General features: G+C 35.0%; 1 protein-coding gene across 4 annotated transcripts in view; it reads right to left on the bottom strand.

Moving 5' to 3' along the window:
* Positions 1 to 15,572, bottom strand: part of LOC145295848 (ATP-dependent RNA helicase DDX4-like) — an 80,579-nt gene that overhangs the window by 24,969 nt on the left and 40,038 nt on the right. For 2 of the 4 annotated variants that reach the window (XM_080141565.1, XM_080141564.1), the window contains exons 8-12: positions 9,694 to 9,774; positions 8,255 to 8,281; positions 7,792 to 8,087; positions 1,396 to 1,680; positions 293 to 602 (exon numbers count right to left, since the gene is read on the bottom strand). In XM_080141565.1, coding sequence (XP_079997691.1) covers positions 293 to 602; positions 1,396 to 1,680; positions 7,792 to 8,087; positions 8,255 to 8,281; positions 9,694 to 9,774 — 999 coding nt within the window. The remainder of the gene's footprint in view (positions 1 to 292; positions 603 to 1,395; positions 1,681 to 7,791; positions 8,088 to 8,254; positions 8,282 to 9,693; positions 9,775 to 15,572) is intronic. The other 2 variants (XM_080141567.1, XM_080141566.1) reach the window with 1 other exon arrangement.

Raw genomic sequence — 15,572 nt, 5'->3', positions numbered from 1 at the left:
CCAATAGACAGCCTGATCTGGTAGCACCAGTCAGAAGAATGTATTTGGATTTTATTTTTAATATTAAATATTTTAATAGTATTTTAATTAATATTTAAAAAATGTTAATATTTTTAAAATATTTTAATAGGATTAATTTCGATTTTATTAATATTCTGACAAATTTTTACTGAACATAAACAAGCCCTTTTCAAGGTAATAATAGAATAGAAAGGATGCCTTTTCAAGCCTGTGCGAACGTTTGTGTTAGTAGTTATAATTTTTACGTATGGAAGGGAAACATAAAACTTACCAAATTCATCTAAAAAGCCACATAGTTTTGTTCTCTTTTCCTGCCGATCCACTTGTAAGATAATCTGTTCAACATCTGTACATGCACCACCAACCATGCCGACGGTTAAGAATAAATAATCTTTGAGAAAGTCAGCTGCCAATTCTTGGATTCTATCTGGGAACGTTGCACTGAACATTAAAGTTTGTCTTTCACTTTTAGGTGGCATTCCTAAAGACGTAACAAGTTTTCTTATATTTGGTTCAAAACCCATGTCCAACATACGATCTGCTTCATCCAAAATGAAATGCTTTACTTTTGAGAGATTTATCTACAAGCACAAAAGTTTTTACACAATTTCTTAATTTAAAAATTGTCCAAATACACATCCTAACAATTTTTCTTTTTGCTTCACAGAATATTTCACAAGTTTCAAAAATATTCATACTCTAAAATAATTTTTAAACGTTTCAAATTCATACTGAAATAATTTTAAAAAGTTAATTTCTAATAAAAATTAGAGTTTGTAATTTAATAATTGAAATACAAAAACTAAAACAGAAAAGTAGATTGTCGCCTTGGCTAATAAAATTGTCACTCATTGCATCTATCCATTAACAAAGCATTTATATATATTTAAAAACAAAAAATAAAATAAAAAAAATGCAAAGCATAAAATAAAATTTAAAAAATCCTATTTTAAAAATGACAAAACTAAATGCACTTTGAAATAACTTATTTGTCATAAAACAATCTTTTAAGAGTTGGAAGAAAATGCTACTTTGTGACTATGAAAACATGTTTGCAATCCCTTCAAAACTTGAAAGGAACTTAATATCTTAAATTTAAATCAGTAATTTTAACAGCTTTCAAAAATTACTAACAAAGTATTAAATGATTGAAGGTTTTACAAGTTATTTACATTCAATAACTTCAAAAAAATTGGGGGAAAAAAAAAAAAAAAAAAAAAAAAAAAATTACCATAAAATTATACTTTTTTGTTCAGTAGTTTAATGGACAAAGGGTACATTAATAATTGAATTTAATGTTTAAAAAACTAAACTTTTCAAGTAACCATTTAGTTTTTGAATAGGTTATCAAAAGTAAACAAAGTTAAAACTTACAGCATTTTTTTCAATAAAATCTAGAAGCCTGCCGGGTGTACCAACCAAGAAATGAACGCCTAAACTGAGGGTTCGTCGTTGATTAGTGACTGATGTACCACCATAAACAACAGCAGATCTGATGTCTGTACCATATGCAAATTTCCGAGTATCCATAAATATTTGCACAGCCAACTCTCTTGTAGGAGCAACAACTACAACGTGTGGATATTGTGGAAGAGTCTCTCTGGAAATTTCTATACGACTTTTCAACAAGGAGCTCAACACCGGTAACACAAACGCAGCCTGTAAGGTTTAGAGAAAAAAAAAAAAAAAAAAAAATTTTCAAGTAAATCAAGCAAAAAAGTTATTTAAAAAAGATCAAGATGGAAAACTTGCCACAATTAAATATAACTTGATTTGTAAACTATAAAATAAGAGTAGTTATCACAGCCTATATTACCATCAAAATAGCTCACTTATTTAAATCAACAGTTTTATCTCTGAAAGAGTTCCTATGGACTCCAAAACGGCTGTGACAATTTTTTTTTAAATTTCAAATTGACTTGATGTATCTGGCAGTGTTCTTAGAAAGGTTTTGGATGCCTGCAATAAGTATCGAAAATTGATAATCAAAAAATCTGATTAAATAAGTTCGATTTTGACCAAAATCAACACCTATATACAACCTAACATCACAATTGCATTTGAAAAATTTTACTACTGCACAAGCAGGAAAGACCTAGTGTATAAAAACAGTAATTTCTTTGATAAAGCAGGGGTGTGTTCAAAATGAAAGTTTTTGTTTAAAGCACAGTAGAACCATGATACTTGCGTTTTGCATTTAAAATTTTAATTCAAGCCATTATATAAAAATATTGTGATAAATTAACAGATTCTCTACAGTACAATCTGAACAACAATGTATTGTTAACTAAGTCAATGAGGATAAGCAATTGTCCCAGACTAGAGCAGATAATCTTTTTGATCGAAAAATGGACGATTTCATAGATTTCGATGGCAAGAAAAGTAAGGAAGGATGGAACATTTGTTAATCCTCATTAAATCCTGGAAATGACCAAGTATCCCTGCTAGTATATAAAGTAGTCGCTGTAGAGAGTAAAAACATAAAAAATAGCTATTTGTATAATTTTATTTTTAATAGTTCTTAAAGGTTTGGCATTATTCACTATTTTATTCTCTCTCTACCATATATATATATATACATACATATATATATATATATATATATACACACACAATTTTGTCAATATTAAAATTCTATATATAGAAACAAAAGAGGTGCAAGAGTGTTTGTCCAAGAAAGGCTTTCCTCGCAGGAGGTTCTCAACAAGGTTACTATTTTGGAGAACTTTTATACTTCCTAGATTATAAATGTAAAATGTTTTTGACTTGTGATGGGGGTAGGAGACGAATGGATTCGCCAATCATTTTTATAACCAACGGCTGTGCTAAACAACCAATGAAAACGTTGCAAAATTATTATAAAAATTGTTGAATTTTGTATTCAATCAGTTCGCCATTTGCTACGTCACAGACTGCATTTAATTCTTCGCCGCCATCTTGGTTACTGATCTGAACTACGCCGCCATCTTTGTTCAACACAATGTCTCAAAACTTAACAGGTTATGCGCCCAGCCACCGTCTTTTCTTTGACAGATCGGAATCTAAATTCGAATTGTGGCAGGTAAAATTTCTGGGATATCTAAGGATTCGAAAACTACACAAAGTCATACAATCTACAACAGAGAATCCAAACGACCCCGAATTTCTTGAAAAAAAAAAAAACGCGACTTTTTGCAGAACTGATTCAATGTTTAGAAGATAGAAGTCTGTCTCTGATTATAAGAGACGCATTGGATGATGGGAGGAAAGCATTGAACATATTACGAAAACATTATCAAAAGGGAAACCGAAAATAATATCCCTATATACAGAATTAACCTCTTTGAAACGTAACGAGGATGAAACGATTACTGACTACGTCATAAGGGCAGAAACAACTGTCAATGCCTTAAAACTCTCAGGTGAAATAATAAGCGATAGCTTGTTGATATTAATGACCCTCAAGGGACTTCCAGCCGATTTTAAACCATTTACAACTGTTATAACTCAGAAAGACAAACCACTAAATTTCAGCCAACTTAAAGTGGCATTGCGCAGTTACGAAGAGACTAATCGTATGCTCGTGGACAATAACTCCAGCAATATTATGAAGTTCAAAAATGCTTCTCGAAAGCAGACACCACCAAATTACGCACCTCACCGCAACGTATTCTCCAAAAGTAATTTTCCCCAAGAAAAAGAATAAAATTATCTGCTATAATTGTGGACGACCCAACCACAAAAGTTTCCAATGTCGATATAAACGCTCTAAAATGGACTCCGTAAAAAACGTTGAGAACTTTGAGGAAGAACATACATTTCTAGTCACATGTAACTTTGACAATACCACAAATGGTAAAAACCTCCTTGTAGACTGTGGTGCTACAGTGCACATTATCACCAAGGAATCTGATTTTATTAATTTTTATTCAAACTTTAATCCTCAAAGTCATTTTGTCGAACTTGCCGACGGTAGTCAAATAAATGATATAGTCTTCCAAAAAAAAAAAAAAAAAAAAAAAAAAAAAAAAAAAAAAAAAAAAAAAAAGGCGATGCTAAAATATACCTAAAAAATAAAGGTGAAATCTGTAACTGTATTCTAAAAAATGCTCTGTTCATACCTACATTTAAGCAAGACATTTTCCGTGCAGGCTGCAATTAAACAAGGCGCGAATATACAATTTGGCCAAAATACATCAAAATTGATATACCCCAATGGAACTGTATTTGACATTGAAGAAAATGGCCGACTATATTATTTAAAAAGTATGGTTCCCTCAAAAACTTCCTGTTACGACTTGGAAACCTGTCATAAAATTCTAGGACACTGCAATACAACTGATATTAAAAAAATTACCAAATGTAGTCAAAGGCATGAAAATTATACCTTCAGACGATCTCCCAAATTGTGATGTTTGTGCACAGGGGAAAATGACAAGCCGAACGCTAGACAAAAAAGCTACGAAAATTTTCTCACTTGTGCATTGTGACTTAGCAGGTCCGATCAGCCCGATGGGGAGAAACACTCTAAGAAACCCAAAAGGAGAAGCATGAACAGTTAAAAATCACCAAAAATGTCCCAGGAACGACGTTAAACTGCGACCATTTCTAACCAATTAATACCTAACATAATGTTTCCAGTTTTTGTTACAAAAAAAAAAAAAAAAAAAAAAAAAAAAAAAAAAAAAGCCACTTCTTAAAACCCTTTTGTAAACTTCCTATTTTGTCAAATAGTTCATTTTGTATCTTTTTTTTTGGCAAAAATTTGTTAAAACAAAACAAAAATGTATATTTGTGAATTTTTGTGCATATGCTTATGTATTTGAAAAGTATTCTGTATGTTTATATATATATTTAAAGTGTTTATTTTTATATGTATATAAAAAAAAAAAAAAAAAAAAAAAATTATTTTATTGGTTTATTTTTCTTTGTTCATTTATTTTTCTTTGCTTTTCTCAAGTGATATCTCACTGCTGATGCAATTCTCTATCTATATAAGAGCCAGATACGTCCAAGGATGGAATACTGTTGCCACATATGGGCAGGAGCTGCTAGAAAAGACTTGTCCTGCCTTGATAGGGTTCAAAATAGACTTCGTAGCGTGGTGGGAGATGTCCTTTTCTCTTCGCTGCAACCTCTATCTCACAGAAGAGATGTTGCGAGTTTGTCTCTGCTTTATCGTTATTTTCATGGAAAGTGTTCGACTGAGTTTCAATCTATGGTCCCCCCCCCCGCCAAACTTTCACAAGAAACACTAGACTAGCTGAAAACATTATCAATAATTTTCCCCACTCTTTATCTGTGCCTAAACCTAAACATAGATTCCATGATCAAAGCTTTTTTCTTAGAACTGCACGCCTGTGGAATTGTCTTCCGTTTTCCTGCTTTCCAGCCGTTTATAATATGGTTGTCTTCAAGTCCAACGTAAACAAGTTTCTGATGAGCCGTTCCACTTAAGTTAACAAATTTACCGAATTTCCATTACTATCGATTACTATATTGTCCTTTTGACTACTCTACACTCTTTAACCCTTATCCTTGAGTGGCCTATCGGCGTTGATAAGTGGTGACGCCTATGTAAAAAAAAAAATTGAATCCGAAAGGATTTTTCCATTATATCAAAAATGGGGGTGTGTAAAATGTTTTTGACTTGTGATGGGGGTATGAGACGAATGGATTCGCCAATTATTTTATAACCAACGGCTGTGCTAAACAACCAATGAAAACGTCGCAAAATTATAAAAATTGTCGAATTTTGGAGTCAATCAGTTCGCCATTTGCTACGTCACGGACCGCATTTAATTCTTCGACGCCATCTTTGTTCAACATAATATCAAAACTTAAGAGGTTAACTACGCGACGCACCACATTTGATTCTTGGTCGCCATCTTGGTTACTGATCTGAACTATGCTGCCATCTTTGTTCAACACAAAGTCTCAAAACTTAATAAATATCTACGATTCGAAAACAGACGTTATCTTTATTTTGATAGACTTTAAAAAAAATTTCTGCCATACCGTCCTTTCGCGTGTTTGTCTTTTTCATATAAAAGCGAAAAAATAAAATTGAAGCAAAGGCAGCGACCTGGCTTTCCTGTCAGGGACATCTTGAAGGCAATCAGCTTTGATCAATGTGGGGAAACCCCTTCAGATCAGACAATTGCTATTCATTTGAGTTCCCTCCTTTTTCAGGGGAGCTGGTTTACTCCAACATCATGGAGAAACAAATAAACTGGTCTCCAGCCAGATGTTCATTTCTGCACCTGCGTGAACTCATTCACTTTACTACCCATTTCTCCAAGTCAATGTTTTGATTGACATCACTAAATTTGAATGCTTTTCACTTCCTGTCACATCATGGCCTAGCAGCATGATGTCGGGTTTTCTTTCACTTTCTTTTCTGCCTTTGCGTCACAGGTTCGAGCCTGCCTGCTACCCCCACCTCAATAAACACCTGTGCAACGCGGGGCACCCCTGCTAGTAGTATATAAGAAATGATTAAAAACAAAAGGTTAAATTATAAAAATTTTATTTTTCAAGGGAGGTAATTCAAATGAAAATTTACTTTTTAAAAATTACAGTAGATTTATATTAAAGATAGGTAATGTCAGTTATACATTTTAAAAAGAATACTTGAGAGATAGATAAATAGCCACCAGATGGCAATGGTCTTGTTCGTATTATAGAAAAGAAATGGATTTAATAGAAATCCAAAATATCCAATTGCCTTCTACATTACATTCTGAAATCCAACCTTCACATTACCCCTCGTTCAGATTAGAAAAATATTGTCCTACAAATATATTGCCATATTTATCAAAGCTAAATTTTACCTTAATAGTGATGCTTCTCATTTTCTGAAGACTTCTATCCATTGGAAGGTATGGCATTGAGAATAAAGGTGGGGGAAAAAAAAAAAAAAAAAAAAAAAAAAAAAAATCAACACAAACGACACAAGCATAAAAATATATAAATAATGTGACACACTTAGTGCCGACACATTTTTCAACCGCACAGAACTGAAACTAGTTCTTTTGTAATGCTAGATAGCCCTCTCATTTCCAATGTTTATCTTTGTACCAGCAGCCAAACAATTGCCATGCTAGGTGTTAAAAACCTACAAAACCGATTTCCAATCCTAAAAACGATTTTTAGCACTAGGACCAGAAAGAACTATGGATGACAGAATGTGAAAAAAAGAGTATACAAATTTGAAAAGCAAAGTGCCAGTTGTGTCATGTCCCCCCACTCCATAAAGACAAGGTTGTTAAATCGGTCGAACTGGCTAGAAGAGACAGCTAGCAGTAGAAATCACTAGTTATACACATTTTCTATCAACTCAAGTCCTGCATTATTTTATCATTCCAAACAATGAAAGCCAGACACAAAAAAAACTTCCTATTGCCATGTGGACTTATGGTTAGTGTAAGGGTTAATAAAGAGAATGTTTTTATTTAACAATTTATCTTTGGCTTTTTTCGCCGAGATTTTTAGTAGTCATTCCCTCTTTTGGATTGATTAACCTTAATTAAAACCTTTGTCACTTCCGGTTTGGCAATCGATGCAATAGCAAAGACGTCACTTTTTTCCCACATTCTTTTCCTCCTTCGTGGTACAGGTTTGAGCCTGTCTGCCTACTACAACTTTTTTTTTTTTTTTTTTTTTTTTTGCTCAACACACGGGCAATGCCGAGCACCCAGACTAATCTTATATAAATCTTGAACATTATAATAAATTTTTAGGGACTGTTACAGTCAATTTCACCATCCTTTATGTTTAAGCACAACTTACAGTTTTGCCAGATCCTGTCTGGGCACAGGCCATAAGATCACGTCCAGCATGAATAATGGGGATTGCATTCTTTTGAACAGGTGTAGGTGTGTCGTACTTGGCACGGTGAATATTATCCAACAATCGTCCATTAAAATGTTGGTCAAAATTATACATTTTTGCTGGAGCTCCCCTTCCAGATACTTCCACCGGGATGTCATCATATTTAGAGAAATTAATTCCTGTCGGCATAGACTTGAAAATGGTCTCTTCATCTTCAGGTGGAGAAGGTGGAACATAAGATTCTGTCCGAGGTGCTAAAAAAAAAAAAAAAAAAAAAAAAAAAAAAAAAAATATATAAAAATAAAAAATAATAATAAAAATGGTTTAAAAATTACTTAAGAGTATTCGTTTTTCAAATTGAATTAAATTTTCTTCCAATAAAAATGATTCCATAAAACTAAATTATTAAAAAGAAATTTACCTCCGAGAGTGATCCGGTTGTTATCCTCTGAAATTCAAGAGTAATGAAACAAAAGTAGAGTTGTTGGATTACAGAGTTGCAGAAACTAGCATTACTGTGTAAAATAGCAGAAACATAAGTATTGAAAAAATGGGATATCGATTCCGATGGCATCGGAAAATGGGATATCGATTCCGATGGCATCGGAAAATGGGATATCGATTCCGATGGCATCGGAAAATGGGATATCGATTCCGATGGCATCGGAAAATGGGATATCGATTCCGATGGCATCGGAAAATGGGATATCGATTCCGATGGCATCGGAAAATGGGATATCGATTCCGATGGCATCGGAAAATGGGATATCGATTCCGATGGCATCGGAAAATGGGATATCGATTCCGATGGCATCGGAAAATGGGATATCGATTCCGATGGCATCGGAAAATGGGATATCGATTCCGATGGCATCGGAAAATGGGATATCGATTCCGATGGCATCGGAAAATGGGATATCGATTCCGATGGCATCGGAAAATGGGATATCGATTCCGATGGCAATGGATGATAATTTTTCAGACTTCCAAAGTCCAATAATGTTGCAGACATTGCAAAATTATTGAATTTTTTCCTACTATTCAGATTAATGAGACATACAAGAATTAAATCTAAAAGCAGAACTACCATAGCATTTTTAACTTGAAGGGATTGGAAAGCACACATTTGCAATCCACTACTACAGCACTAGCATACATATTAATTTCAGATAATGACTGCAACTGGCATAAAATTATGTTTGTCATTTTTAATACACTGGTTTAATTCGTTGTGACTTAAGGGGGCGGTTCATCAGGAATTTGTGTTGGACTTGAAGACATCCAGGTTGAAGTCGGGAGGGAAACAGGTAAGCGGAACAGAGTTCCACAGGCGTGCAGTTCTAAGAAAGAAGCTTTGTTCATGGAATCTACGTTTTGATTTAAGCACAGATAAGGAGTGGGGAAAATTATTGACGTTCAGCTAGTCAGGTGTTTTTTTGAAAAGATTGGCAAGGGGGTGACCAGAGAATGGAGCTCAGACGAGCACTTGCCATGGAAATAGCGATAGCACAAAGATATAATTTTTTAATGGAAAAAAGCCTATGATAAACCATGTATGAATATTAAATGCGATCTGGAACTTAAGTAGTAAAGAAAGTTTGAAATAAGTAAAAATATAAATTTAAGCTTCAACATTTCATTTAAAAAGTAATAAAAAGTCCAAATTTCACGAGACCTGATACATTTAATGGAAAAAAAGGGTTAATCTTAAGAACAAGATCTCCAGGTAACATCAAGTTGGTAACAACTAGTATTCAAATAAATTTGCTTATGTATATATATTATTGGATGTAATAGTTTGACAAATGTGATGAATAAAAAAAAAGATTAACCCAGCAAAATTAGCTTTTTAAAACTTACCTAGTGAATCACCTTCTGAAGGACATTCTCTTGCAAAATGCCCAGATTCACCACATTTGAAGCAGCTGCCACCACCACCACCTAAGAGAGAAGATTTGACATTAGTATTTTGTGGCACATTAATCCTATAAGACATTTTGTGCACTAGTATATATATATATGCTTAATCATTCGATTGTTCTAGAAACTTGTTTAAATTGCATTTAATTCCACTTATTGGTACTATAGAGATTTTCCTTAGTGTTATTTCAGAGGTAAGCACATTAAACAGCATTTTGAGGTTTTGTACAGATTTCTTGTTGGCGTTATTTTAACAAAGCCATGGACACGTATGTAGCAGCATCTTGGCATATACAAATGACCAAGCCGTGACAGGAAAGGAAATTTTTTTTGGAAAAAAACGACTGGTGACGACAGTGACATGGAAGCACATGTTAGTGCAAGGAAAACCTTTAACATAAGATGTAATCCAAACTTAAAAATTGATTGGATGACCATATGCCATGGGGCAAGCTACATACATAGCAGCTGGTATTAGTTGCAAACTGAGAAACAGGTAATTGATCTAAGAGAAATGCAGAGATGCATCCATATGGTCGCTGGGCTGGAAAATTGTGTCCATGGCTTGGTGATAAAATGACCATTAATGTTTCAACTGAAAAAACTAGAGTCAAATTTCTTTCCTTTGTTTCTATCTCTGCATACGTGTTGGGTCAGAGTGATATATTTTACTAAATACCCAATTCCAACTCCTTTGTATATATCAGTAGGTATCCCAAACCAAAATTTTATTTTCATTATATCTATAAAAAAAAAAAAAATAAAAAAAAATAAAAATTAATGTGGTCATATAGATTTTTGTTCACCATAAACAAAAGTACCAAATTTATTTTTGGTAGCTAGAGTTATGATTGTTCAAAGTTTGTCGGAAAGTTGAAAATTTGCTATCATGGTCCAGAAGCCAAATTTCATAGTATATAACTAAAAATGTATGCTAACAAGTGAATCCTTATAAATGTAATGTCATCTTGTGGTAAATGAAAAGTAATACTAATGAAAGCAATAATTATTAGTTGAAACCAATTTAAACACTAGGCAAAATCCCACTACCTATGAGAAAAAAAATGCAAATATGACACGTGCAACTTTGACTGTTCATATCAATTTCATTTCAATGACTAATGTATTGAATCTTCTTAGTATGATTCATAACACATTACAGATCAAGATATTTTTTCTTTTAATTATAAATTGATAAAACCACTCAATTGTAGACCATGTAAAAGCAGTTGAACAGACAATTTGGTAAAAAGGGCAAGAAAAAAAAAAAAAAAAAAAAAAAGTATACGTTACTGAAATTGCTGTAAAAATGTAACCATTGGAGGTAGAACCTTAAAACTTTGCAACTTTAATAATTTTGGGTGACGAATTAAAAAAAAAAAAAAAATGTTTGCCTTGTTTCTAATAACTTTTTGCCACAGAAATATTTTTACTTTGAAGAATTTAAACTTACCAAAAAAGGGCTGACAACAATAAGATTTAGAAATTTGTTAAAAAGTCACATGTCATTTTTTTTCAAGCATTGAAAACTTTCAACTTAAAAAGTAAACAAGATATTTTATAGGCAGAGGTCTTACTACAATTCCTTAGATTTTCTCTCAGAATTCTTTCATAAGCTTCTACGGTAGATATATCAAGAACATCCCAAATCCTACCATCACTTGTAACTGGCATTACCTCAAAACCCCATCTGTAAACAAATGCTGACTCTACCTATGCAATGTCATCTGACAAAGGCCATCAAAAAAAATCTTTTCTACCTTTGGTTTGCGATAAAAATTTTATTACAGCACTGGATGCAAATATAACCTCAATGACTTGAAATGTAAAAGTTGGTGTCATAGTAGACAGCAACCATTGTCCTTGATGCTCATAACTGAAGATATTCTGAGATGGTTCTTCATCACAACTGCAGGAGTTATCTGAATGTTCAGATTCACTAACGGACTTTTTTTTGTTGCTTTGGAAGTGAAAATGAATTAACAGGATTTCTTCAAGTAGTCAGAGAAAGCAACTTCCAGTTGAACTTGATTTCCACTGGTGTTGATTTTGACACCTAACACAACCTTGAGATATCTCCGTTCAAGTTTATCAAAAACACCTGATAGATCATGGGGGGTACTTCTACAGTTTATTGTCGAAACTACAGTCAGTACTTAGATTTACAGCCATCTATATTACATAGCAATAGCTGTCTTCCTTAGCTTTGCAATGTTGAATACAAAAACTGATACTCTAACGCAGAATACAACTTCCTGATTTATAACCGAAAGCTGAAGATATCCTCACTAGAAATAGAAACATACTTAATATCTACAACCTCCATATATTCGCATCTACTGGAAATCTGCCCATATATCTATTTACTGTATTATACATTATGCGGACGCCATAGCATACAATTTACTTCCACTTATCAAAAATGACGTTACTTGTATCTATTGAATATAGATATTAACCCTTCTGCCATCTAAAATATCCAGAGCTTGTACAACAATTTCAGTTAATTCGTAATATCAAGCCATTCTGTAACACATTCCTAAGCCAACATAAAAATAAAAATTTTTCTTTTAATTATAAATTTAAAGGAAAAAAAAAAAAAAAAAACATTAAGCCATATTAACTCCTTCCAACAGATCAGTTTGCAAATATAGCTGCGTCCACTGCATGAACTCTTACTCAACCCCTCCTCCAGTAACAATGAAATAGCAATGTCCCATAATCACTTTGAGGAGCATAATTTCTCAGATATATAACCTTTATAAACTAACCCAGTAACAACACTAACCACCTACGTGGGAATACCTGGATTAGGACCCAGGTGCGGGGCAAACTCTCTCGGTGCTGATGGACCCATAGATCTTCCCAGGTCATCCGTCTAGGAAAAGGAAAACTCTAAAGCTAAACCTAAGGGGAGGAAGGCCTCTCAAGTCTTGGATGACAACCTTCCTAGAGCTGGTGACAAACAAATTACCAGTCTGCAAACCTAAACTGCTTAAGGAGTAGATAGGCACTGTCTATCGCCCGGCTTCCATACTCCTTTGACTATTAGCCAGGTCGAATCACGGAGTCCACAGAATCATCCAGTGGTCGACCTTGTTTCTTGACTAGGGCAATAAACGCCGTTTTTCCCCACTCCAGACACATCTCATCCCTTAAACTGGGCACTTGGGAGTGCTTGAATGCCATAATGCCAGTGCAAGTAAATTGGGTTGACCATCATCTGATGGGTTGAGGGTACCGGATTGACAGTTCCTGGTTGCTGTTCCCGACTGCTAGTACAGGTGCCCTAACTCTTTGGTAGCGCTTAGAGCAGCTGCTCCAACAGTTGTATAATATCGGGATGTTTGTAGTGCCAGGTTGCGCATGGAAAGGGACCCTGCACTCATTCCCGGTGGGCTATCCTGAGGCCACAATCCTAGTAGATGGAGGGATAGCTGATGGTCTGCTTGTGTTGCATGTCTGGTATTCTGCATAACCACTTGCTCAGCACATCTTACCTAAACTGAAACTCTTAAAAATAAAAATGAAAGTACATTAAAAAATGACGCTAAACCAGGCTTAAACTCAAACAAAACCAATCTCCCTTGAGGATTGCATTTACGAACATCCGTGGGCTTAGAACTAATTTAAATGATGTTGAAGCATTTCTCTTAACAAACACCCCAGATATCTTAGCACTAAGTGAGACTAACCTACAATTCTCCATCCCCTCCAATTACTTTAACATGGCTGGATATCTTCCACTCTGCCGTAAGGACTGACAGACATATGCATGGACTTGGAGTCTATTCGAAACATCCTCCCCTCGACTAGAGAAACTAAACTAGAATCGGACGATCAAGCCTTTATGTGCTTTAGACTTAACATGCAACATAACATTAGCTACTTTTATTTTCTCTACCGCTCTCCCTTAAACCAGGACTGTACCCTAATAAACAAAGTCTCTGCCAGCAGATATATAGCACTTTCCCTCAACACTAGCACACAAATGCATGTATTTGGTGACTTCAATGTCCACCACAGGAACTGACTTGGATTTTCTACTTACACAGACGCAGCTGGTACCATAACACATAACTTCTCTACATCTCATTCCCTATCACAGATGGTTACGTTTCCAACCAGTTTCCCAGACCAGCAAGAACACGCATCACTTTTAGATCCGTTTCTGACCACAGTTCCCGATGACTGTAACGAATGACCACAGTTCCCGATGACTGTAACGAATGACCACAGCCCTCTAGGGAACGCCGATCATGCAGTGGTAATGGGTGAAATCGCCCTAAACTTTAGAGCCAAAACTGAAGAGTCAGTGCTAAAAACAAGATATTATAAAAAGACTGACTGGGACGCCATCAGGGACGCTCCATGGCAAAATATTTTTTCACTTCCTGCTGAACATTGCGCAAATGAGACCACTGAATGGTTCGAAACGGCAATTGAAGCACATGTACCCATGCGGAAATTCTATAGCAAGCCGCACTCTCCCCAATGGTTTACTATTACTTGTGCAGCTGCAATAGCGCAAAGGCAGCATGCGTACCGCAAATTTAACCGACATAAGTCCAGATCAAACAGAAGTATAGAGAAGCCAGAAATAACTAACAAAGAAATAGCGACAGCTAAGGGAGAATTTACCGAAACCACTAAAAAACGCATTGAAGCACAGAAATTAGGAACCCGTGACTTCTGGAAAATCTACAACAGTGTAGTAAATAATGGGCAATCAACACTTACTCCACTATCCAACAATCATGAGGTTGTTTGTTCTGCAACTGAGAAGGCTAACATGCTTGCCAGATGGTTTGCTTTCAACTCCAAACTGGACCCTGCTAAAAAAAAAAAAAACCTACATGACTTTCCTTTGCGGACAGATGCCAAACTAGATCTAAAAATCATCCCTTCTCAGGTGCATGCTATCATAAGAAATCTTGACACCGCAAAAGCATGTGGACCTAATCTCATCTCGGCTGTGCTATTAAAAATGTGCCGCCGAAGTAGCTCCAGTTCTCTCCAAACTCTACAACAAATGCCTTAGTGAATCTTGCTTTACTGCCTGCTGGAAAACTGCTTCTGTAGTACCAGTTTTCAAGAATTCTGGCAAAAGAACTGACCCAGTAAATTACCGCCGCATTAGCCTCCTCCCACTTTTCACAAAAATATTTGAGACCATAATTAACCAAGCTCTAGTTCATCACCTTACAGATGCTAAACTTCTTACTGACCAACAATATGGATTTAGGCAAGCCCGTTCCACAGCAGACATCCTAACTGTAATCTCAGAACATATATACCAGTCACTGGACAAACGGGGGAAGGGTAGAACGGTAGCTCTAGATATATCTAAGGCTTTTGACAGGGTATGGCATGAGGGTCTTCAAGAAAATCAGATCATACAGCATCACTGGAAGAATACTTAACATAGTTAAATCCTTCTTAGATAAGAGAAAAATCCAGGTTGCCCTTGACGGTCGTACATCTAAATAATGATATAAATGCAGGAGTGCCTCAAGGGTCTATCCTGATATTCATAAAGGACCTCCCTGACAAAATTGTCTGTGAAGTGGGTATATATGCTGCCGACACCATGCTCTATAACGGACACAACAGGAAAACAAATGAACACATATCTAAAGAAATGGCAGAAACACTATAGGATGACCTCCAATCTATAGTGGAATGGGGACAAAAATGAATGGTCACATTCAATGCTGCCAAGACTAAACTTGTTTCCTTCAATAATTACAAGAAACCTTCTCTACCATCCATAGCAATGACTAATGACTCTTTATCTGAAAGTATATCTTTTAAACTAC

This window comes from Euprymna scolopes, chromosome 16 (assembly GCF_053919585.1).
Source record: "Euprymna scolopes isolate OS-2025 chromosome 16, ASM5391958v1, whole genome shotgun sequence".
Taxonomy (NCBI): Eukaryota; Metazoa; Mollusca; class Cephalopoda; order Sepiida; family Sepiolidae; genus Euprymna; species Euprymna scolopes.
This window is presented reverse-complemented; position numbering and strand designations above follow the sequence as displayed.